Source organism: Prionailurus viverrinus, chromosome A3 (assembly GCF_022837055.1).
Source record: "Prionailurus viverrinus isolate Anna chromosome A3, UM_Priviv_1.0, whole genome shotgun sequence".
Classification (NCBI taxonomy): domain Eukaryota; kingdom Metazoa; phylum Chordata; class Mammalia; order Carnivora; family Felidae; genus Prionailurus; species Prionailurus viverrinus.
The window spans coordinates 115,822,716-115,848,339 of record NC_062563.1 but is presented as its reverse complement, the minus strand read 5'-3'; the positions used below and the strand labels follow the sequence as shown (position 1 = coordinate 115,848,339).

Here is a 25,624-nt window from a genome sequence, read left to right as displayed (position 1 = left end):
TCAGGAGTACAGAGTCATCATCAGCCACTGAATATATTGGGGAAGCAAATTACGGTCAGTGCAGGCCCACCTGTGACATTCAGCTAAGGGTGCTTCATTTCTCTGTCACCAGACCCAGGAGGCTGACACAAGACTTAGGACCTCCTCCCCCTCATTCCTGGGAAGCCACAGAGACAGGACATTAATGGATGGTTTAGCCAGAGGGACCACACCATCTGGTAGTAAGTATAAATCAACCTGAAATATAATCAACCTTGACTTCTCATGGTGCCGGTGAATGATGATAACCAAGATACAGGCTGATTCTGTATTCAGTTCTCAATGCAATTTTCCGCCATGAATTCAACTTGGCATGCTCATGACAGCGGTGTGCAGGTGTGTGGACCAACTGGGTAGCAGAAATCCATTAGAGTCTATTCTACATGTTTACATTTAAGGGCCCATTTGTCTGACAGCTTTATGTGGGTGTGATGAACAGCCCCTCTAACTCACACAGAGAGAACCTTTGGAGAAACCACTCCCCAAGCCAATTACATCAAAATGGTGATACTGATGATGGTGGCGATGAAGATGATAATGTGAAGTTACCAATGGCGTCAGAGAAAACCTGCATGAAATTCTAACAAGTTGGCTGCCCCTCCCTGTAGGCCTCCTTGGATGGGCCTAAGGATCTCTTTCTAATGGAGCCAGAGGTGGTTACAGCTGAAAAGGGCCTTAGAGACCACCTAGCACAACTCATTCATTTTACATGTGGGGAAGCTGAGGCCCAGATCTATTCAAGTTGATTTGCCTAGGGTCTCACAGCTAGTTACAGGAGTGCTGTGGGTTCTACCTGGGGCTCAGTCCAGTTCTCTTCCCGTGATGGCACATTGCATTGCTGGGGTCTGCTCAGGCTGTGGACTACCCTCTTTCATGATGTCCTGCTCTCCCAGCTCTGAGTCTGCACTATAGAAGCACTGCTTGGGATCTGGACATGAGCTTGGGGATTTGAGATGGAGATGGACCCAAAAGATTCTAACCATTGTCCCTCTAGCTGAATCTTACCTTCACACTCAGACATGGCCATGACTGAGGTGAGACACATGCTGGGGGTCCCAATATCTTGGGAAAATATTACATGAAATGGACATTTGAGGTCAAGGAAGAAACCTCAGCTTTTACTAGGACCTTTTTAAGCAGCCCAAATAGAAGATGTGTTTTTACAAAGAAAGGGCAGATGGTTTAATTCCAGATTCCAGTGTCTTTGCAGCAAACCCCACTTGGCACCACATCTGACACATAGCAGGTACACAGTAAATCCATGAGGTTTGAAGGATCGGGCAAGACAATCAGTGTCAGGCACAGATTTGTCCTCTCAGTTTATCGCCTCTTTCACTCAACAAACATTCGTGAAGCTCCTATTACATGCAAAGCACACTGTATGAAGTTCAAGAAGAGGACATCCAGACAGATCAGAATCCCTACCTTTATGGGGAAGGCTAAGCCAGCTGTTGAGAAAGATCTGACCCTGATCTTTCCAGACATCTTAAGCAATTTTGTCATTCTTTATACTCTAGGCAGGACTGCACACAATGTTCCCTCTAGAGGAGGGAGCCTTTCCTACTCTCCACTCTGCCTCCCTGGCTCCTTCTGATCTTTAAGGTTTCAACTTCGATGTCACCTCCTCCAGAAAGGCCTCTGTGAAATGCCCTATTCAGACCAGCTATCTTATTACTGTCTATGCTGGACTTCATTGTTGGCCTGGGTCTTCACCCCCCCTCTGTGTCCGTGCCCTCTGCAAGTGACTTTGATGTTCCTCTCATGACAAGGAGAAGGCTCTTTCCCCAAGTGCTGGAAGTAGGCTTGGCCACATGACTTGCTTTGGACAACAGAATGAGTTGCAAGGCACGATGTGCCTGATCTCAGACACCCTGCATGTTTAAGCTCACTTCCCTGTGCTTCTGCCATTGTCCTGAGACCATGAGACTAGCCTGGCCAGAGCTTCCTCAATGAAGGTACACCAGAAAAGCTCCCTGTTCACCCACTGATCATGGGCCAGCCAGCTGAGATCCACTGACTTCCAGCCACGTGGCCGGGGAGCTCCATGAGTGTTGCTGTCACTGCTGAAGTTAGGTGGATTTGTCACATGGCATTATTGTAATCATAGTTATTGGGTCCCCTGAGTCAGTCTCCTGGTCCCTGCATAGGTGCCCAGCACAGAGTGAGTGCTTCGTAAAGAGCTGGCAAATAGACAAATAGGTGTAGTCAAGGCAGGACTACATCCCAAACTCAGTAGAATGAAGGACCCAGAACCCTGGTCCTTCACATGGACATGCCGTGACCACCTCTCTCTAAGATGAGGTGTGTCAACCCCACAGAGAAGGGCTTACCTCTGGCTTCTGGAGGTAGATCCCTTTGCCATCTTGGGTTAAGTTCTGAAAGGCATCTGTGAACATGCACCAGAAAGGAACACAGATGTGTCTGGAGACATTACAAACTGGTTCCTCCATCCATCCCCTCACCTGCAAACCCGGTTTTAGCCTGTGTGCAGCCATGTGTGCACTTTACAAGTGTAAGTGAACTGCCTCAGACCTTTGCCTCTGGGACAGGCAGGGTATACATGAGTTTGGAGCAACATAGCTGGGTTTCTTGGGTGCAGAGCCAGCGTGCCCCATAGCTCCTGGCCTATTGTTTCCGCCCTGGTAGCTGTCTTCTCTCCTGCTTGGACTGGGAGCAGGTGGGCAATCTGTGAGGCATGCAGAGGAAGCACCGGCCCTGCCTCCTTCCCCCCAGCTCACCCTCCATGTACTCTGCACGCAGCATCAAGTGGACGAAGCTGACGAAGTCCATCTGGAGGTTGGGGCCGCCATAGCGGATAAGCATCAGCTGGCAGACGTCATTGCTGAGCATGATTCCTGCATTGAACACAGACTCTCCCCATGTGTGCTGGGGACCTCATATCCCCTCCCCTCCACCTGAGGCCCCTTGATTGAAATTGTCCCTCCCCTTCCAGGACCTGAATCCTGATAACGCGGGGATCTTCTTTTATGGGGCTCATTAGTTTAATTATTAGCCAATTTTCTTTGTCTCATCTCAATTCCCCTTCCTGCCCCCTTCCGCCACCAGCATGAGGATCTTTTTAGCGAGGGGGTTACTGGCCTTCAAGGCAGGAGGCAGTCTATGCAGCCGTGGTCAAGAGCATCCGCTTTTGAGCCTGATCATCCTGGACTCAAACTCCAGACAACTTACCTAACTTGCCTGAGCTCTAACTTCTCCCTCTGTAAAGTAGGGATTATCCCACGGTGTTGAAGATTACATGAGAGAGTGGATGTTCCAACCCCCCCCCCCCCCCCCGCAAATGTTAGCTATGACCATAGTGATAGCAATAATAAATCCTTCTGTTATTTGCAGATCCACATCTTTGGGCCTCTGGACTCAGGGAGCAACTGTGCACATTGGGATTACTTCAGAAGCCATGCACCCCTCCCCTCCCCGCTCCGCCCGCAGCATCTGCTCGGCCTGCACCTACCTGCATCCCTCATGGCAGCCTGCAGCTGGGTCCTGTTCAGGTATCCTGAGTGACTGCTGTCGTGCTTGTGGAAAACCTCCTGCAAAGAAGCCACACCAAAGGCTCGGGAACCAAGCATTTCTGTGCACCACATGAGAGCGCCCCCCCGCCCCCCCCGCCATGCCCCAGCATCCATGCTGCTATTGGCCATCGTGAGGCTCTGCCAGCAGCACCTGCTGCCAGCACGAGAAGAGGCAGAGCGTCCGGGCTTCTGAGAAAGGGAGCATTTTTTGCTTTTGTTTTTGTCACAGGGATAGACAGTCTGGGTATAGCAAAATGTACTTGATTGAGGCACATCATCCTAAACCTTGAAGGGCTTCCAACTTTCTGACTCAGGAAGGTGAGAGGGACAGTTGTGAGTAATAACTGGAAAAATGGGAAGAAGCCACTTGATGCAGGACTTTAAATGCCATGCTAAGGAGTTCAGACTTTATCAGAAGACCGTGGAGAGTCTCAAACAAAGCAACACGATCAGACATGCACTTTAGAAATCCAGGAGACTATCGGGGCACCTGGGTGGCTCAGTCAGTGAAACGTCTGACTTCGGCTCAGGTCATGATCTCACAGTTCGTGGGTTCGAGCCCTGCATCGGGCTCTGGGCTGACAGCTCAGAGCCTGGAGCCTGCTTCGGATTCTGGGTCTCCCTCTCTCTCTGCCCCTCCCCCTGCTTGTGCTCTGTCTCTCAAAAATAAATAAATGTTAAAAAATAAATAAAAAAAAAGAAAAGAAAAGAAATCCAGGAGACTATTGCAACAGGCTCTCTGAGTTTGGGAGAGAGGGAAGGCTGGCCCACCGGAGGGAGAGCAGAGCAGACTGGGTGAAGAGTGGGGTACACGGGGCTGAAGGGGTAGTGGTGCCTCACCCAGCTTTGCAGAGCTGCTGCTGCCTCTGCCCCTCCCTCAGGGACGTGTTGTGAAGACACGCTCTTACCTGACACAGCATCAGCTGCTTCCACAGGTCCCTGAACTCCTGGATGCTCACGGTACCTGACGCATTAAGCTGATAGAAGGTTAAGGTCAAAGCTGCCAGGGGAGTTGCACTCACACCTCTGAGAGCGGCAGCTGGCCCTCCACACGACGGGGCGCGATTTGTGGACAGCCGTGTCCCGTGTCTGATCTCCCTACTTGGCTTCTGCTGGCTGGTCAGTCCAGCCCACGGCTCCCTCGCCCTTGCTAGGAAAGGACAGAATGAGCCAGAACACAGCCACACTGGGAGAAGTCTGATGACGGCGGTGATGATGGTGATGAAAACAGCTACCGTCTAGTGAGACAGGAGAGTTCGACCCAGCCAATTTGATGTGATTTAAATAAAAAACAGTAGCTCTTTTTATGTTATTAATTGCTCAAACCAACTTCTGGGAGGGGTCAGTCACAGGGTGGCTCTTTTATTTAGTCATTTTAGAAAAGGTTAAAAGCTTAATGAGTGGCTTTGAGCCATGTCCAAATACCCCTGCCTCAGAGAGACTGGGTCAAAATATCGTCACACACACCTCCATCTGGGTCCTTCAGGTGGCTCTAGGACTGAGTTACACACTTTAATTACGTTACTTCATTTTCACCTCATAGGTGAGGTGGGTACTCACTCCCCTCTAGAGTGGATGATAAAAGGGGGGCTGATGAACTTCCTGCATCTGGTGATGAGGTTGGGACCTCCTGCAATGCCTGTGCACCTGACTCCCGTCCCGTGATGTCCATGCTGTCTGCAAAGTTTCTGTAAAGACTGCTTTTGTATTCACAACCCTCCCACCATGCATTCACACACCTCTCTGTAGTACAGATAATTAAACCGTGATTAAATGGTTCACGTAGAAAGAGGGTTTGCTAGAAATATCGGAACCAGGAAGGCAGAGTCTGTGGCATGCACTGAACTTACTGAGCTCTGATTTCCTGATTTGTCAAGGCGAGCAGCCACTGCCCTGTCACCAAATGAAAACTTGGAACCCTGAGGCTCTTGTAACAGTTTCTTGTTACTTGGGGGATTGTTACTAACCACCACCCAGCAGCTGCCTCATCCTCCCTATCAGGAAATAAGATTATTTTTAGCAATAGCTAATAGTGAAAATGTAATCGATGACAGCACTTTGCCTGGGTTACCCCATTTGCATTCTCCCACTGATACTACAGAGGAGCTGTAGCATCTCTATGGTGCACACAAGGACCTAGAGGCACAAGGAGGCTACATGATGTGTCCGAGATCACACAAATAGTAAGTGCTTGGGCTGGGATTCAAACCCAGGCAGCCTGGCCCAGAGCGAGGCTCTCCACCAGCAGCATGCGTCCTGCCACAAACCTGAAAAGATACATCCAGTAGGGCCAGGATCCCCTGGCAGGCGTCCAGGCTGAAGAAAGGCTGGGCACTCCCCAGACCTGCAGAGGGACAGAAAGAGTCTGCATGGGGCCCCGCCCTAGGACTGCACAGCCCTTTTCTTAACAGTAAGAGGCAGCACTACCTAGGCCACCTGTAGGTTCTAATGACTGTCATTCATGGGGAGTAGCGGGAAGTAGGAACAAGAGGGCAGGGAAAAGAGAGAAGGCTTAGTGGTGATTCCTACACCCAAAAAGCACCATAAAACTCTGCATAGAACACCTGATTATAGCCTGGTCTTCTTCTACAGAGGGTCAGATGAATGGAGCCCTGTGTACCTAGGAGACAGGTACCCTCACAGAGTCACGGGCTCCCAAGTCTGAAAGAGATCTGAGACATTAATTTGTTCAACTTCCACCTAAATGGGAGGTTTCTTTCCTCAGGTGGTTGGTGGATGGTCTGTCAGTTATGGGTGCTCACTTTTTCACATGGTCGGATAGCTCCAGTCAGGAGAAATTTATGTTAATTCTGAAAGAACTGCCTGCAAAATTCAATCCCTAGTCCAAGTTATGCCTCCAGAAGAGCATGAACAGACATCCATCTGCTCTTCGATGTTTCTCCTACATTCTAAACATGGCTTCTAAACCCTCTCCACCTTCTTCTAGACCCTATGCTTTGCCACCTTCTCTCTAAAATGCAGAACCAAGACGGGAACGTACTCCTTCAGCTACAGTTTGATGAGCAGAGAACAATGGGGCTATGACTTCACAAATTTTCAAGCTGCACTTCCCAAAAATTATGTTCCAAAGATGATGTTCTGCAGAGAAAGTGTTTTGAGTTCAAATACATTTGAAATATTTTGTATCTATAGACCCTTTTTCTCCATTCACCATGCATCTTAGCATATAATAGGTACTGAGGAGCCAACATGGAAATTTTGTTTTTGTTTAATGCAGAATTTCCCAAGCACAACTGACCACAGAATCTAACCCCTTTTATTTCATGGAACACTTCCTAAAACTTCTTAGTCTCTAATCTTTCTTGCAACACAATTTCAAAAATACAAATCTAAATGTTTTCATTAAATATAGCCTGAATTCAGATGAGCTGATTTAGCAGCAACTTGAAACTGTTAGCTTGTGTTAAGCTCCAGGTCAATGAAATTAACCAGATATCTTTCACATAAACCTCCACAAAAATGAGATCTCTTCTGTTAGGAACTTATGCAATTAATTTTTTAAAAAATAATGAAATGGCAGTTTTTCATTATCAACCCGACTCTGTTTCATCTTTTTGGTTTTGGGCACAGTCTGTTGTGAGCATTTTCAATTCTGCTATCTATTATGTTAATGATTCCTCCCAGCTTTGTGCCATCTGCAGATCTGAAAAGCCTATCTCCCATGTCTTCTTCTGAGTCATTGATAAAAGCTGGGGAGATGAAGGGCACCAAGGGTAGAAACCAGAGACCCTCGTCTATACTTAGAGACTCTCATCTATAACATAGAATTACCCCTCCGGTTTTATATTTATATAACTCTTGGGAATGGAACACATCTCATGTTGCTACTTTCCAACCCACATGTCATAATTTATCATCAGATAGTTTACCAAGCATTTTGCCCAAATCCACAGTTCTCTGATCTGCCAATCCAGAAATTCTCTCAAAGGACTACAAGAAAGCAATTTGCCCATACACTCTTTGGAACACCATTTTGCATGCTTGTGATCAAATAATCTAAAAAATTATAAATGTGCACAAGCTATCTCTTCTAGATAATTTCCCTAGATTTTTCCCCCCAAGATGTGGGGGAGCTCTTATAGTCTATAATTTCTAGAATCTCTCCTTCTGGCTCTTTTATGATACCTGAATTTGGCTTTGAGGAACCATCTGGAAATTATTCCAAGCCCTGAGCTATACAACACCCTGGACTACAATTTGTTTGGACTTGAAGTCTTGGTTTCACATAAAGGAGAAGTAATAACATAGGTGGCAAATACCCTTTAATTGTTTGGTTTACTTTTTTCATTTTGAAGTCCTTCTTCCTCCCCAGAGAAATCATGTTCTTCTCTCTTAAAATATACATATAAACATTTTTCCATGGACTTTAAGCTTTCCTAATAATTTTTCTCAAGCGTCATATGAAGGCATCCACACTAGCCATTTGCAGCCCCCTAAGGGAATGTGCTCCCCTCCTTCGATTTTTATAGGTTGGTCAATTTAAATACGAGTTCATTAGAACGTTCCCTGGTCAGCTCGTCAATACTTAAGATTTATGTACCAGCTTGGGTATGGTCTTCCACACAGAATTTATATGCCAAGAAGTACTCGGATATTCTACTCAAATTCTCAAGCTAGCAAAACTTCAGAAATATTTATTTTCACAGCCATGTATCTCTACACACCCCAACTAAGCAAGAAAACCTCCAAAACCAAAACACTATTTTCCAAGCTACATAAACTTCTCTACTGCTTTCTCAGACCACATGACCCCCTGATGTAAGACACAGCTGTCTGGGGGACCATTGTGCAGCAATTCATGTGCTCCACAGGGGAAAGAGAACAGACCCAGGGTTCAGCAACGTTGTGTCCCCGGAGTCCTACAGGATGACTCTGAAATACTCACTTGACCAGGTCATGTGGTTCAGGACCTTCTGCAGCTGCACTGCGTTTATTTCTGGACACTGAAGGGGAAGCAGAGTGGCAGGAGGAAACCATCATTACCGAAGGCTCATTAGATGCAGAGTGGCCGCCACAAAAGAGGGCTGGGAGTCCACTCCCGCATCAGCTCAGCATGGTACACATGCCATTTCTGGGTGGAATAAGTGATGCTGGGGGTCAAGTCCCGAGGACCCCAGCAGGGCAGGGCTCTTAAGAAGCGGACTAATAATGGTGATTTTCAAATTGGGTTTTATCAAGATGCTTCAAAAGTTCGGCAAGCTATTTGGTTTGAATTTGATTTTATTTTTTAATGTTTTATTTTTGAGAGACAGAGAGACAGAACATGAGCAGGGGAGGGGCAGAGAGAGAGGGAGATACCAGAATCCGAAGCAGGCTCTGAGCTGTCAGCACAGAGCCCAATGTGGGGCTCGAACTCACGAACCGTGAGATCATGACCTGGTCCGAAGTTGGAAGTCAGATGTTTAACCGACTGAGCCACCCAGGTGCCAGTGAATTTTATTCTTAATAAGGCATCTTCAGCCAAGGCTCCAAATTTTAATTTCAGAGTTTCTCAGAAGCAATCCTTTACATTAACATTTAACTTTAAAAAATATAAATGAAATACAAGCAACATACAGTTGAGCTTATGAAATAGATACATACTCACAATATACCTTTTTTTTTAATCTGTTTTTTACATATTGGGGTTCTTGGTGAGATTCCATTAGATAAAAGGACTGCAACAGAAAATGTTTGGAAACCTCTGGTGTGGAGGAAAACCTTTATAACAACTTATGTAAGAGTCTGACTATCCTCTCTGACTACACTATGCAAAATTCCAGGGGTGAATATGAGAGAACATAGGTGCAGGCACATAGTGAATTAAATCCAGTGTTATGAACACAAGGAGCTCATGGTCTTCTAGTTTTAATGACCTCACTAAGGTGTCAGACCCCATATTTCTAGAGTATTTCTTGCCATATTCCTCAATGGGTTTAGTGCCCTAAAGGTTAGGGACAGAGGGGCCTCCAGAGCCTTGCACACATACCACTGGCCTCCTGATCTGGGTCAACCCAAGGAAAGAACTCAAGGGAACCAGGTATGTAGCCCCAGGCCCTCCTCTTCCCTAATGCCCTCTTACCAGCCCTATCCCCTCTCTAGGTGACCACCCAAGGGATCTTTCTCCTTGGGCTCTCCGAGACTGCTAGGGCTTGTCATGACCATGCTCTGAGCCACTAGCGACACTGACTCTTGGCTCTACTATAGTCCATTTTCTCAGGGATTAAAGATTAAAGCTGTTTCTCCTACAACTGATCAATGTTGCTTCCAAGAAGAGATATGCATTTTACAGGAGCCTTCTGGAGACAGTCCACTTTCCCCCAGTTGTCTAAAAACTTGAGGACTTAAATAGAAAGTGGCAGTCTGGCAAAGAGCAGCCTTACATCGTGCTTCGTACACAGGGTCAGTACACAGTCCCCGGCTTTGCCCACTGCTCGCCACCACACCTGGTCAACTTACCTTTTCAAAGAGTTTAGTGAAGAATTCATCCTGCCCTTCATTTTTGTCTACTATTTCCTATAGGAACAGACACACAGAAAGACTTAGTCGTTCACCTGGATATGTGGACGCTCATGGGCACACTAACGTCTCATGACCCCTACGCCCCAGAAATCCCTAAGTTTGACCTTGTGCACTGTCTTAAGTTTTCTACCACCATGCTCACACATTCTTTGTTTCTCCAATTCTCACTGCCTTTGGGGAAGTAGCAAACAGTGAAATGGGCAAAAGAAACATCAGGTAGAAAGAAGCAAAAGCAAGTAAATGTATCACCCATGTACCTGGGGCTCTGGACCCTCAATGACAATGATGTGACCAGAAGGATGTGACCAGGACAGCTCCTCTGGTGCAAAAACAGCAGAACCTGGGGGTGCCTGGGTGGCTCAGTCGGGTCTGACTCTTGATTTCAGCTCAGGTCATGCTCTCATGGTTCATGAGGTTGAGCCCACATCGAACTCTGTGCTGACAGCAGAGGGCCTGCTGGGGATTCTCTCTCTCTTCCTCTCTCTCTGCCCTTCCCCCACTCATGCTCTCTTTCTATCTCCAAATAAATAAATAAATAAATAAATAAATAAATAAATAAATTTTTTAAAATTATAGAAAAACAGCAGAACCTGGGTGCCCTCAGGGCACAACAGGTAATGAAGTATGGGTGCCATGGAGTAAGGTCTGCAGGATCTGCTGACTTTCCCCCACAGCCTGAATGTGAGGGGAGAAGCCCACCATCTTGGCTTTGGAAACAGTCCTGCATGTAGAATCCCACTTGCCTACGTACCTTAGAGAAGACAGCACTGGAATTGCATCCAATTTCACTGAGGGAAAACAGAAGGCAGAATTACTTCTTGGGATCATCTGGGGGAACACTTTGGCCAACAGTCTCCCTCCCCTAGGAACACATCTTCCAAGTTCCTTAGCCGTGTCCCATGTGGGCTTTGCCCAGCTCTCATGCCTTATTCTCACATCTCCTGCTTGAAGTCGACAGAGCAGCCATGTGGCCCAGCACACTGCTTGTCCCTCCCAACATGCCTGGCACTGTTCCTCATCTCCCCGCCTTTGCGCTCACCAAGCCCCTTTTGTTGTCTCCACCCACATCGAACTACTCCTACTCATACGTATGACTCGGCACCGACAGGCAGTGAGGCTTGAGGTCAAGTCAAACTATCCAGAGCCAAACCATGGAGAAAAAAAGAAAGGGAACTGGATTCTAAGCATTGAAGGGCTGTCGTGTCAAAACAATCATAAGCAGAAGAATAAGTTGGGCTGGAATGTGTTTGTATATTGATTCACCTACACACACTTATGGCATCTGAGCCTGCTCATTGATGACGGCCTCTCCTCATCTGCCCAATCCCCTCTATGCATCTCCTAGAAACTAACACCTCCCTGAAGTCAGCCCTGTCTCCCCCCAGGACCATGGAAGGTTGGCTCAGATGCTCTTCCTTGGTGTTCTCCTAACACCCTGTGCAGATAAATGTTTGCACTGGATGCAGGATAGCATAAATAACTACTCATATGTCCCGTCCCTTCCAGGCCCTGAGCTTCCAGAGGGCAAGGGCCAAGCCTGTTGTAGCTATTTCTCTTGAATGTCTAGCAGACTCTTCATTTGTTAGAAGGAGAGTGGGGAGGAAGAGGAGAAGGATGCTCTCCATGCAGGGGCTCCCTGCTCTCCCTACCCCTCTTCTGTGTTGGCCACAGACCCCGTCCTCTGCCATTTCCACCTCACCTTCTGTATCTCCCCTAGCCCCAAAAGGCCCCCACCTCCAGGGAAGTCCCATGTCCTTACTGAAAGATGTGCTTCCTGGAGAATACTCTCAGGACAAACTCTGCTTCCTGGCCAGCCTTGGATGTGCAGGGCACAACGAGGTATGTCCCTGGCTCCAGCTGCAGTTCCTGACTCACTTCTTTCTCTGTGAGAAATGCTTCAGGCCATCTTATGGGGGCATTTTTCCAGAAAAACTCAGAGGGCAGTCTCCTCTGGTCACCATAGTGCTGTGGGTGGAGGACGGAAGAGTCCCAGTTAAGGTGATCCCCAGGGTGTGTAGCCTGGCCTGGGGCCCTTGGCCAGGAGACAGGATAAGGTGGTCTCTGATTAGCCAAACCCTACTGCTCCAGGGGAGGGGTGAAGGGGTGAGGAGTGGAGATAAAAGAATAGACCATGACAGGAATGGATACCGTTGCTGGAACCCTGTGCGAGGCTGAGTAGACATGTCAATTCACTTGACTTTATGTTAAAAACAACATCACATACAAATGATGTGAGAAACGTCACCAGGGCTGTATTTTCCATTTACGGTTAAGGGTGTGAGGCTCAGACAAGTCAGGTCATATACCCAAGGTCACCTAGCTGGTAAGAGTCTCGGCCACGGTTGGAACTCAGGGCAGCTGAGCCTCCAATGTCCATGTCCTTTACACTTCCCGTGGCAGCCCCCATGTATGCGATACAACTTCAAGGTTAATTATGACATGATTATGGTCACCCATACAGGTGGACCGCCAAACATCTCCCCGCCTACATTATAACAACTACATACGGATAAATTGGACATTCTACATCATCTCAGTGGAGGGGAAAGAGAGTAGGACGAAAGTTCAGAGGACCTGAATCAGGGCTCTGGCTCTGACATTGCCTGGACACGTGTGGGTTTTTTGTTGTTGTTGTTGTTTTATCTCATACTCTCTTTCTCTTACTCTCTCTCTCACCCTCATTCTCTCTCTCTCTCTCTGTCCTTTCTTCCTCCTTTATTTCTCTATCTTTCCCTATCTTTCTCTCTTGCTGCCTCTCCCCTTTGTTCTCACTCAGGGTTGTGGAGGGAGACAAGGACCATAAGCAGGATCCTCACTCTAGTTTATATACAGATAACAAAGACATGACCTACCCACATAAAAACATATTTCACAGATTCTACTCAAGGCCACAGAAATAAAATAAATCTCTTGATGATGCATGCTTTCTTTATCAGATGATGAGAACTAGGGAATCATCCTATTGCCATCTTTGCCTTGGCCTCTAGGAATCTCAGAACTAAATTTTATATTCAGTCATATTAGCTGTCCTAGGTTTAAGGTTCCTGGTAGAATCAACTGCTTACTTTATCCATGTATGACTTTTTTCGTGCCTTTAAAATTTTTTTAAACTGTATTTATTTTGTGAGAGAGAGAGTGGGGGGAGGGACAGAGAGAGAGGGAGAGAGAGAATCCCACACAGGCTCCACACTATCAGCACAGAGCCCGATGCAGGGCTTGAACTCACAAACCACGAGATCACGACCTGAACCAAAATCAAGAGTCGGATGCTTAACCGACTAAGCTACCCAGGCGCCCCTTGTCTTTTAAATTTTGAACTGGCTTATAGTTTTTTCTGTCTATAATTTAATTGTAGGTTGACCCATATATATATATATATATATATATATATATATATATATATCCCATATATATATATATATATATCCCATATGTATATATATATATATCCCATATATATATATATATCCCATATATATATATATATATCCCATATATATATATATCTCATATATATATATCCCATATATATATATCCCATATATATATATCCCATATACATATATATCCCATATATATATATGGAGAGAGAGAGAGAGAGAGAGAGAGAGAGAGAGATGCATGATATAAATAACTATTTTTAAAATTTTATAGGCAACTTTGGGAGCCTTCATGTTCCCACAGGAGGGAAAAAACCAAAACTGACCCAAGATACCTAATGCAAAAATGGTTTCTGTTAAAAAAAAATCAGTTTAATTCAGTTTAATCAGTTTAATGTCAAATAATTAAGTTTTCCACTCCTGTTTCTTTGGGAAACAAAACAATAGCTCCCACCCTTTTGGAGGCTGGGATACCTCAAACCTTAAGTGATCCTTCTAGGCTGCCACTGCAGGTAAGGGACAGAGTGGTTCTTGCCCTCTGCCTGGATTTTTGTCCCACTTTCCCAAGCCTTTGCCCCTTGTCTCCAAGGAGATGGGCTGCATGGTCTCCCAATGTCTCATATGTTATATATCTGTTTTATTATGAGCTTCAAAACTCAGGCAAGGATGTGATTACCATTGTCCCTATGCTGTGACAGCCTCTAGCTATTTCTGTAGGGATTTAATAAATTCTAAAATTTATTGGTTCTGCACCAGGCTCGGAGACCTCCCTATAGATGCAGAAGGATTTCTCAGGGTCCTTGGCAAGCACTCATTTCTTCTACACACACGGGCAGCCAGCATTTTTGCCAGACATCCTCGTAGCTCCTTATGTAAGGCTGCTACGGTCAAGCTGAACCTCACGGGTGACATCACTCCAAACCAGGGCCAGCTGGTCAAGTGTGGAACTCACCTTGCTCAACTGAAACACACAAAAAAGGAGAGACCTCATTAGGCACGAATCCAACTCTTGCACAAGCCCTAAGTGACGGAGGCTGATGTATAGGGAGGCTCTAGCCAGAGGCCCCCTTCCCTCCCTTAAGACTTGCTGTTCTAGTCAGGGACATTTTAATCCATCATCAAGAATTCTGGAAAAGGGTGAGGGAAGGCAACCTTGGCTTCTTGGGAGAGGAAAAGAACACCAGCCACCAGTACTGATTATAGAAACTGCGCGCCGGGCACCACAATAAAGCCCTGGTGCGTGATGTTCTTTTACTCTACCCTTTGCATAAATATCATCGTCCTCACTTTACAGAGGAAGCTGACGCTCAGGGGCAAGGAGGTGACTTGTTCCAGATGACATATTCCTAAGGGATGGAGCCAAAGCCTGCACCCAGGTCTGTTTGTAGACAGAGGCAGATGGGGAGGAAGTCGGGAAATGGAAGAAAGGATGACCAGTGGTGGGAGACGCCCCGCGAGGCCACATGCCCCCGAGGCCCACCTACCCTAAAGAGGTAGAAGCCAATGGCCAGGTGAGGCTTCCAGTTGCGGTGCCTGTGCCTGGGCTTCTGCAGCAGGGACACCAGCACACTGCAGGGCATCGGGAACCTCCTGCCCTCCTGAAGGCTCCAGACAGACAGCAGGAACTGCGGGTTCTTCCAGAATGTGTCTGCAGCAGAACACAGAGAGGTGGGTCAGGCCTCCCCACACCCCTAGCATCTGGCTCCCACAGACCCAGGGCGCCTCCCCTGGGCTTGCCACCCAGAGGTCCATGTGGACAGAGTCGGGTTCTCAGCCTCCCCTCTATCCACCCTCCCACTCCACCTCCTCACCCCGTGTTCTGCCATAGACATGCAGACCGGAGTATTCTCGCTGCTGTAGCCCCTTCACCCAGCACACTCACTGCCCGATGAAGTGACTGCATTTATGAATGGAGGAGAGCATGTCCATGACCTCAGGGAGGTTTGCATTTTAACACGGACCAACCCTTAGCTGAAGGGCAGCTTGAGCGTTGGGGCGGACCTCTCTGGCAGGAGGGGGGAGCCGGAGCGAAGGGCGCTTGGCCGGCTGAGACCGTACCCCATGGGTCTCTCCTTCCAAAGAGATGGCTCAGCACCTCCATTGTGGAGAAAGGGACACAGTCACCAAACCTCTCCACTTGGAGAGTTCAGACACGTTTGCCCCCTGTAACTGGTGAGCTAGGAATCCTTGATGTTATGTCACTACCAAAACCATAGGCAAGGAGGGGCCAATACAGATGATAAAGTTACCATTTCACTCCTGCCTTTAAAGGGTGGTTATTTCAGGGCGCCTGGGTGGCTCAGTCGGTTAAGTGTCCGACTTCGGCTCAGGTCATGATCTCACAGTTCGTGAGTTCGAGCCCTGCATCAGGCTCTGTGTTGACAGCCTGGAGCCTGCTTCAGATTCTGTATCTCCCTCTCTCTCTCTGTTCCTCCCTCGCTCACTCTCTCTCTCTTAAAAACAAATAAAGATTTAGAAAGAAAGAAGGAAAGAAGGAAAGAGAAAGAAAGAAAGAGAGAAAGAAAGAAAGAAAGAAAGAAAGAAAGAAAGGGTGGTTATTTCAGCATGGAAATGACCTTGTCCTAAAATCAAAGATTTAAGCCACCCTTTTACTGTGGCATGTGTGCTGAGGAGGACACAGCCCAGGGCCAGAGCACACAGCTTGGTCAGTGAAGTCCCTCCACGCCTCAGCCAGATGGCCCGTGCAGGGTGAGGGCCTCACCACCATCCCCAGCAGCTCTGCCCGCATCCCCACCCCTGCTGGCCAAGCTGCCACATTAGCCCCAAGGGCCCAGGCTCCTGTGCACATGCTTACCTCGGGGTGACTTCATCGGGCCACCGGCTGTGATCCCCTTTTCCCATCTTCCTTCCCGCATGGTGTATGTCCACTTCTGGCCTACATCCTGACTCAGCAGGCCCGGGGTCAGTTTGCAGATGACCAGAAGCATGAAATGTGTTTTAAAGTCCTTCAGTGTCATCCTGTGAAGAGGAAGAGGGAATAGCATGACGTCTCCTCATCAGGACCAGAGTGGGGGCTGGAACCAAGCTGCCCCACCAGCCCCAGCCCCACACCACACCCTGCTGAGCTGGCCTTGGACACAGGAGAGCACAGCTGGCTAGATCAGCATGAGGGTGCATCGGGGGTGATGGACCACCCTCCTGCCCCCTACCCGTGGCTGCAAGCAGCCTCCCACAATGGGTGCCTGGAGGCAATGTTCCTGTTTCTTGGATTGCGGTGATAAAGCTGAACTGAGGCGCACATAACTAGCCAATTAAGATACAAATGTTTGATAATATTTGCACAAGTCGGTTCTCAATTATAAATTGATAAAATTCTTAGCCCCTACTTGCCAACTTTGTGGGTCAAAGCGTGCTAGCCGAACTGGCTGATGCTCAGTTTACTTATCTGTAAAGTGGAAATAATAGTATTTTCAGGGCTTTGCAGTTCAGTGATGACTTCCAAAGAGAGAGGGGTCGCAGCGGTCTAGAACGGGTGCAGAATGGGAGAAGGGGGCCCGTGGGAACAAGGGTGAAGTTAAGAGTAAGGGCAAAAAGCGAAGGGCAAAGGGAACAAATGGGGCTCATGTCAGACACCCAGAAACCATATTAGCTCAGGGTGTCTTGGTGGCTTTTCATAAAAAAGGGGTGAGTGGCTTTGGGGCGGGTGGGAGTCATGTCATGGAGCTCTGGGGGGTGCAAGTGAGATGGCTCAGAGTTTATAATCTCATCTTCCTTTCAGGCCAGGAAAGGCAAAACCTCAGGATTGAGTGTATTGAGACAGAGCGCAAGTCAGAGAGAAGGAGGTGGCCAGCCAGCCCTCTGCTCTGCTTTGAGGGTCCACTGAGCCCCACACCAGCGGTCACAGGTCTCACTGTAGAGACTGTGACCGTTTGCAGGGGCTGTTTGCCCGCTAGACTGCGGGCCCCTAGTGGGTCTTCTTGATCTCTACACAAGAGGTGCCTGGCATACACATGGCACCCGATAAATAGGCTGGGTACCCAAATGTAAGCTAGAGTGTTTGTCCCGAGTCCCCGAGTCAGATACCAGAATTCTCCGTCATTGCTTTTCCTCAGGAGCAGAATCTTCTCCTTGGGGCTCAGTAGCTCCCACATACCCGAGCTGAAAATAGAAAAGGGATGTTTCCAGGGGGGGATGAAGGGGTTGCAGAGGACGTGGCAGAGATGCTTTAGTAAATCCTCTGCCATGTCATTATTTACCTCATCTTCATGCTGCTTTGCAGACAACCACACCTCACGTCCTGCTTTATAAAAGTAACACGTAACCTTAACTCATCCCTCACTGTGCCCCAAGCTCTGGGCCAGGCTCTCGACATACTTTCTCTCATATAAGCTGACCACAATTTTTATTGCTGTTCTACACATTCGGAAACAGAGGTTAAAAGAGATTAATTCGCTTTCCAGAAGTCACAAAGTTATGAAATGTCTGAGAGTATTTGAGCCTACATTGGTACTCTGTATTTTCAAACCCCATGGTTCTGAACTTCCATTGCTGACTGTGAAGGAGTTAAGGCTTCCCTGCGTCAATTCCCCACCATAAACAACTAAAAATGGGAAAAAACATTGAAACAAACAAAACAAACAAACAAAAAAACCTGTTCTCAGATGTTAGACTGCAGGCAGCATAGGGTTCTGACCCCAAGAGAAGGGGAACAATGTCACCTAGACCAGTTTCACCTAGACTCCGCCCAAAACTAAATACCTGGAGGGTGACACAGGGAATCACATTCGGATAATAGCGATAATAGCGGAAAGCCCAGAGGTCATGACCGGTCACCAGAAGGTTGAGGCCAATCCAGATCGTCTACCTCTGACTCAGCAGGCTCAAGAGCACGCTGAACCAGGAAAAGAACACTGGGTTAGACTCCAAACACCTTTCTCGAGTCATGCTGAGAGACCTCGAGGAATTCCTTCGCTAATGCATCAACATCTTCATCCGTAAGATGGGGATAAAACGCCCTACCTTACAAGAGCATTGGTCATAGGACTAGAGGTAATGAAAATTCAAAGTGCTTGGTGGAAATACACAAATAGGGGAGACTTCCGCACATGTGAAGTAAGTGCAATTTTTACTTCCAAATAAATAAAAAAATAAACATGGGCAGGGAGAAAAAAAATATTCAAAGCCGCTTAGCACAGGGCTGGCAAGCTCTCAATAAACATTAGCTCAATTATTATAATGAATGAGAACACAATCTATATATCATTAAGCATCTCATGAATGTGAGAGCTTGACCTTCACAATCTGAAAGCTCCCCTGTCAGGCTGGAGCCCAAGAGAACACTTGTGAATTTGTGTGCAGGCGGCCAGCTCCTTTGCCGGCTTGCCCCGCCCCCTCCTGGCTCCTGGCCGCTCACCTGTCACTCCAGTCCCCTTTCCATTCCACTTTGCCCCAGGGGTTCCGCAGCTTGACTAGATATTCTGGTCCGTGTCTGCAGGTCACCTGTGCAAAAGGAGTCGCAATTTAGGTGGCTGGGCTGAGTGCCAGATGCAAATGTTGCAGATATCTGGGTGGGACTTGTGCCTGCCAGATGAGACCTTGAAAGGGAAGATTAAAGGCGCTGAGGGTTAAGAGAAGAGAAGAAGGCTCTGCTGCTTCTTAGCTGCTGAGACCTACAGCAAGTTCCTTAACCTCTGTGTTCCCTCATCTGTAAAGTAAAGCTAATTGTCACATCTCACTGCAATGGGTTGAATAGTGGCCTCCAAAAGTCTGGTCTACCCGAAATCTGTCAGGGTGATCCTATTTAGAAAAAGGCTCTTTGCAGATGTAATTAAATTAAGGATCTCGAGATAAAATCACCCTGGATGAGAGTGGATCCTAAATCTAGTGACTAGGGAAGGGAAGGAGAGGGGGAAAGACACAGAGGAGAAGGCCATGTGAAGATGGGGGGAAAGATTGGGTTCTGCATTCCAAGCTAAGGAAGCCGGGAGCCACCATCAGCTGGAAGAGGTGAGAAAAAATCTGCCCCCAGAGCCTTCAGAGGCTCTCATGACCCCTTGATTTTCAGACTGCCGGCTTCAGAACTGGGAAAGAATACATTTCTATTGTCTGAAGCCACACGATTTGTGGTGATTCCTTATGGCAGCCCCACTTGGCTAATATGCCCACACCCAGGGTTGTTGTAAGGATTGAGTTAACATTTGTAAAGCAGTTAGGACACTAGTTAGAACAGAGTAAGTGCTAAATTTTGTTAAATATGTTAAATAAACATGCAACAAAACATAGGCATAAACATGTAACTGCCATACTGAAAAGCTGCAAAAATAATACAGTTTCTTTATTGACCTCACCCTGCCCTTCCCTACTGTTAACAGTTTGCATAAGCAGGGTGTAATTATCAACTAAAGAAACTGAACATCAATCAATGAAATGTCAAGTCGACTACATCTCATTTGTTTAAATGGATTTTTTTAATGTTTATTATTTATTTTTGAGACAGAGAGAGACAGAGCGCGAGTGGGGGAGGGGCAGAGAGAGAGGGAGACACAGAATCTGACACAGGCTTCAGGCTCTGAGCTGTCAGCACAGAGCCCGACGCGGGGCTCGAACCCACGAACCGTGAGATCATGACCTGAGTCTAAGTCGGACGCTTAACTGACTGAGCCACCCAGGCGCCCCTGTTTAAATGGATTTTAACAGGTAAAAATACATGGTTCAAAACAAAAATTATATGAAAAGCGCTGTATTAAGTAGTCTCTTGCCTACTTAGACCTCTCCATTTCCAGCCATGCTTCCTTCCAAACACTTTGAATGCTTCTGTATTCAAATATGAATATATATTATTATTGCCTTTTTAAAAAAAATTTAATATTTATTTTTGAGAGAGAGACAGAGCATGAGTGGGGAAGGGCAGAGAAAGACAGAGACCCAGAATCCAAAGCCCGAGGAGAGGCTCAAACTCATGAACCACATGATCATGACCTGAGCTGAAGTCAGCCACTGAACCGACTGAGCCACCCAGGTGCCCCTACTGCCCTTTCTTTCTTAAAGAAAAAGTAGCATACGATATAAATTCTCCTGTCCCTCACTTTTTCTACTCAACAGCGTTCTGGAGATTTTCTGAGGCACTGCATGAAGCACTTCTCATTCTTCTGCAACAGCACACTGACATAAAAATCAAAGTTTTGTTAAAGGACTATGAAAATAAGTGAAAAGCTCTTGGCACGCACACACACACACACACGCACACACACACACACATATGACTGGTGCAGATCTGGGAGGAGGAAGAAGTCAGGTTGCAGTGGAGTTCAAGAAATTTAAAACAGTTAAAGGAAATCAGGGACTTGGGGACATCAGGCCCTCCAGGGGACATCAGAGGGTGTTTAAGACTGAACCGGTAGATTCCTTACCTGCATGTTTTTCCGTGTGGCCTCCTCCACCAGGAGTGCCCTCACCAGCTACCCTTCAGGGGCCAGCCCAATGTCACCTCCTCTACAAAGTCTTTTCTGACTTCCCCCAACCCAATCAGGAGAATGTCTTCTCTCCTCCCTCTGAACCTTGAAATCCTTTTGTCTATTCTATCGGCCCCCCAACTTTCGACTTTGCTTTCTTACCATTCTTGCATATGATGTGTCTCCATACCTGACTATAAGCTCTGTGTAAGCAGGGACCCTGTCTGATTCATCTTTCCCTCAATGGGGGAAGAAAGATGAATAGCAATGAAAAGAACCTGAGAGGTTGACGAAAAGGAACTTCTGAGAAAGAAGTAAGAATTTGGGTGGGAAGCCCCAGATATGAAGGTCATCAGTGGCAGCCCAGAGTGAAGGGGTCTCAAGGAAGGGGTGGAGTCCAGCAGGGCTGGATAGCTGATCGGCTGGGCTGCCACAGGGCAAGAGGGACCGGGATGGTGCCCCACAGGTGGCAAAGGCCAGACCCACCCCATCACTCCAGAACACAGGTGCACAGGTGCAGGGCACCCACCACCTGCTTTAGCAGGCCTGGAAAAACCCATCAGACAATTTGCCTCTCTAGACTGGGCACAAATAATAACATGCACCGGAGCCTTGCTGAGAAGCCTTGGGAGAGAAGGAGAGGGGCCTGAAGAGAAAGAAAGGGGCTGGTTCCACCCACCTTTCTGATTCCTGTGAGGGTATAGGCATGGCCGCCCACCAGCCCGTTCTCCAGCACCCTCTCTTTCTGTGGAGGCAAGAGAACTCCTGTCAGCCCACTGCTAACGGTTTATGTGGGGGTCATAGGGACCTGTGTGGTCAAAGCAAGGGCTTAAGGGGAGGGCTGGGAGAGACCCACGCTGTGTCCTCACAGTGCTCAAAGCTCTTCGGCACCCACAGTCTCATTAGAGCCTCTAAATCAGGGTGCCATTCTGTGGCGAGCCCCATCCCATTGTACACAGGACAAACTCAGATTCAGAGCTGCTAAACCATCATGTGGGGTGGCATGGCAGTTGCTCCTGGAGGCAGGGCTGAACCCAGAGCTCCCTACTCTAGTTAGAAGTTCTTGGTTGTTACTAAATCAGGCAGTAAAGACCAGTTGTGCTAGTAAAGCATCTTGCCCCTGGGCGATACTTAGTCACTGTCAGCACCCTTGTCTGCATGCCGTCTGCATACTACTGTGGCCTTGCCCACCCCTGCATGGCCACTCTGGTTTGAACATCAGGACTCTAGGTGTAGGAGCTGGGTGGGAGTGTCAGGGCCCACACTGAGGTGAGGACAGAAGTTGGTGGATGAAGGGAATGGGAACAGGAGAGGACATTCTGCCAGCACACAACCCACTCGCACCCTTGAGTGTGTCTGGCAGCCAATGAGGGTTCTGCTGTAGGTGGCCCAGGTAAGGATGTCCCAGAGGTTGCCAGAGGCCTCTGCCGGCTTGATGGTCATTGTCACCCCTCCAGTGAAGTCCACAAGTGCTTCAGACACCTGTCCACGCTGCAAGTCTTCATAGGAGCCAGACAGCCTGCCCGGGGAAGGAGTAAACATGGGAGGAGAGGGGAAGGGGCATTTGTATTGTAGCCTAGGATGATCCAAGTGAGTCTAGTGAACCCCCTGTTTGGTTCTTCTCTGGGCATGCACCTGTTACTCCTTCCTTCCATCCCCGGGGCAAAGGAAAATCTACACTCTGACTTCCTGTCCTTGTTAAATAACTCCATCCATTAGGGAAAAGACAAAATTCCTGACTGCTTGTTCAGATGGGGAAAAGTCTACATAAGAGATTCTGGATACATCACTTCTATATTCAAGGAGCCATGCCTCAGTGGCTCTTGTACCTCCTTCCTCTTGCACTCTCCCAGCATTGATGAGTTATAAACAGAAAGAGAGAGTGGGGAAGGGAGGGGTAGGGAAGGGAAGGGAAGGGAAGGGAAGGGAAGGGAAGGGAAGGGAAGGGAAGGAAGGGAAGGGAAGGGAAGGGAAAAAATTTATGGTGGTTGTCTTACTTAGCATAGGCCTTTTCCAGAAGAGCTCCCCAGAACACGTTTTTGTAAGTGGAAGAGACAAAGACTAGCTGGCCAGCTGTATTCACAGGAAGTCGGTCATCTATCACCACAGGAACCCACTTCCCAAAGTGCCAGAACTGGAAGGAGAAAGTGTCCACTGGTGAGTAAAGATTGCCATGGAAGGCAGTCAGCTCAGGAGGCAAAGACATGACTCTTCCAAGAACCTTCTTTCCTATGGCTTCCTCTGGGCTGGGGCACCAGGAGGATACTCACCCAGAACTGGAAAATGCCAGCATAGTTCTCAGTGAAATTCTGATTCAGGGGAACGACACAGCTCAGGATGTCCTGATGCAAAGTCAGAGCTTGCAAAGCAGCCAAGAACCAGCAGTCACCTAGGCCAGAGAGTACAGTGTCTGCATGGATGTACCACACATTCAGGCACATTCTACAAGTGTCTGCATGAATCTATTGAGGACTTATCACATGTAAGAAATGCCTAGTCCCAATTGCTATCCTCTCTGGACTTGTAGCCTAGTTTCACAGAAGGGAAAGATCTACTCAGAGGAAGACAGTTAGTGAGGAGGAGGTGGAGAGGGGCATTGGCTGTAATCTCAACTTGACACCAAGAATCGAGTCAGATTCCTGGACCAGCTTTTAGCTTCCTGAATGCCACATCCTCAGGAACTTGGACCCAAACACAACGAAACTTTTCTAAAGTCCTACCACTGTAAGTGATTTATGTTCTCCTGAGAAAGCCTCAGCTCTCTCTGGACTCCATTTTTCTGTCTGTGAAATGGGTATCACTACATTTCCCTTCCCCAGTGGCCAAGGTTTTTTTTTTCTATTCCCCTAAAAGGAAAGTTGGGATGAGAATGGGCTTACTTGGACTCTATCTGGGGTATCTAGTGACTGGTGTGCTGAAAAGGACTCATTAAGGGGACTAGAGTAGAGAGAGCACATTCTCCCCAGACAAAACTTACACCTGTCAACTGGTAATGAGGGTTATTGTTGGGCAAGTTTGGGCGTTCCCATACATCCTCAGAGGACCAGCTGTTATCATTTTCCCAGCAAGGCCACAGCACTTCAAGGTGGAGTTCAGGGTGGCCATTTTCCCCCATTGGGATCTCTCACTTCTCCTCTTCCCCACCCTCACTCTGGGCTGGGCCAGGCTCGCAGGTGCCAGGCCTATGTCTCCAGGGGCTGTGCAGACTTACCTACCACTCCCTGGCACAGGTCCAGCCTTTTGGTGTCAGCAGAATAGAACTGGGGATTGCTGTGCAGCTCCTGCAGTGACAGACGGAATCATCCTTCTGACCAAGAAGTTCCTGGAGCTACAACGACTGTAGTTTCCCATACCCCAGGACTGGACTTGTGGGGACATAGATATAGGATACATGTGAAAGCAGGGCTGGCCCAGACAATCTGGCATATGGATTCAGCCCACCATACTTCTCACTCCTTCTTGCAGCCCACATAAGCCGGAGTCCTGGAGAACTCTGTGTGGGCACTGAGGTACAGGGCTTGTACCCACAATGCCTTTTCTTAGAGTTTCTGTTTAAAATGGAAGTATGTCTTTTGGAAGGTGTTCTTATGTTTTCCTAGAGATCTTCACATTCTCCTCACTGTCGTCCTACGTCTTCCCAACCCACCCCCCAAAATAATGGTTTCTTTGCCTTTCTATGCTGAGACATGGGGCAAGGTAGTGGTGGGAGGTGGGGAGGGGTGGTCTGTGCTTCATGGGAAGCACCGAACCCCTGGGGTTCTGCACTGGCACAGCTCTCCTGAGGTCAGGTGTATGACAGACTCTATGTCAGCAGTTTCCAAACTTTCTGGGAAAAGTAGAATCTTGGCTGCTCTCTAGATTGGGAAGCCCAATCTTATGCACAGAAGGGAATTGGTCTGGGGCTGCAGACTTTGATGAGAAGTCTGGACGGGCACAGAAGAGTAGAGAATTTGTAGCACACACTGACTTTACTTTGTTATAGATGTGACTGGGAAATCGTTTGTGTAAATCAAGTTTGGCGGGGGCCAGACTGTCTTTGAACACATTAAGTCGCCTTTTAAAGGAACCATCAGAGCACTTTATAAAGTGAAGAACATTGTTGTAAAGTGATTAATAGCTTCTTAATTTACGTGTTCCATGGGCCTGACTTTGGGGTTGGGAGTGAAGATATGTGAAAATGTGTCTCTTTGCAGATGGCCTCAGCAGAGACTCAGGGTGTCCTACCATCTTAGATGAAGTCAGACAGTACTTTGGCCACAGCTGCCCAGTGTATTTCTGGGGAGGAGCTGAGGGAGAGGCACACCTCAGACTTCTCTCAGAATCACCCCTGGTTTTCTCCATCTGGAAAATAGGAATGTGGGCACTCCCACATTCCCCTCACATGGAAATCAATGACAGTGAGTAAGATGCTGCATCTGGAACACTCCACCATTCTTTGGTCTGGGTTGACTTGGTGTGTGTGTGTGTGTGTGTGTGTGTGTGTTGAGGGGATGCTTCCCCACAATTCCCCCCTTACCGGAGGCCTCCTCCACTGCAGGCCGGGCGGCAGCTTCCGCAATAGGGGCCCGCTGCCCACAGAGCACAGGCTGGCCGGGAAGCTGTCATCTTCAAAGAGGCGGCCTTCCATCAGGCACCTTTCCCTCAGGGCCTTGTAGTCCTGCTTGGGGAGCTGCGAGGAGCCCCCCAGTGAGTTCTTCTGCCCCATCTTCCATCTGCCTCGGAAAGACAGACACAGAGACAT

At 47.9% G+C, this 25,624-nt stretch overlaps 1 protein-coding gene across 2 annotated transcripts; it reads right to left on the bottom strand.

Moving 5' to 3' along the window:
- Positions 1-25,624, bottom strand: CAPN14 (calpain 14). Of its 2 annotated transcripts, XM_047854214.1 has the most exons (21): positions 25,400-25,624; positions 24,095-24,164; positions 23,154-23,272; positions 22,881-23,017; positions 22,228-22,402; positions 21,563-21,628; positions 18,846-18,931; positions 17,516-17,590; positions 16,287-16,450; positions 14,956-15,119; positions 14,424-14,432; positions 11,851-12,056; positions 10,843-10,879; positions 10,029-10,085; positions 8,476-8,533; positions 5,849-5,913; positions 4,478-4,546; positions 3,509-3,587; positions 2,778-2,894; positions 2,370-2,425; positions 1-27 (listed from the first exon to the last, which is right to left on the bottom strand). In XM_047854214.1, the coding sequence occupies exons 1-21, from the start codon at positions 25,622-25,624 to the stop codon at positions 1-3; spliced, it is 2,061 nt and encodes a 686-aa protein (XP_047710170.1). The 2 variants fall into 2 exon arrangements, with proteins under 2 accessions (XP_047710170.1, XP_047710171.1); XM_047854215.1 differs by lacking the exons at positions 22,881-23,017; positions 24,095-24,164; positions 25,400-25,624 and having other exon boundaries at positions 23,154-23,176.

Coding starts and splice junctions, on each gene's coding strand:
- CAPN14 (XM_047854214.1), bottom strand. CDS start 25,624: ATGTCTCTGTGTCTGTCTTTCCGAGGCAGATGGAAGATGGGGCAGAAG. Junction 18,932..21,562: donor CCCTCACAGGAATCAGAAAG/GTGGGTGGAACC, acceptor CCTTTTGCACAG/GTGACCTGCAGACACGGACC. Junction 2,426..2,777: donor GCGTGCAGAGTACATGGAGG/GTGAGCTGGGGG, acceptor GCATGTTCACAG/ATGCCTTTCAGAACTTAACC.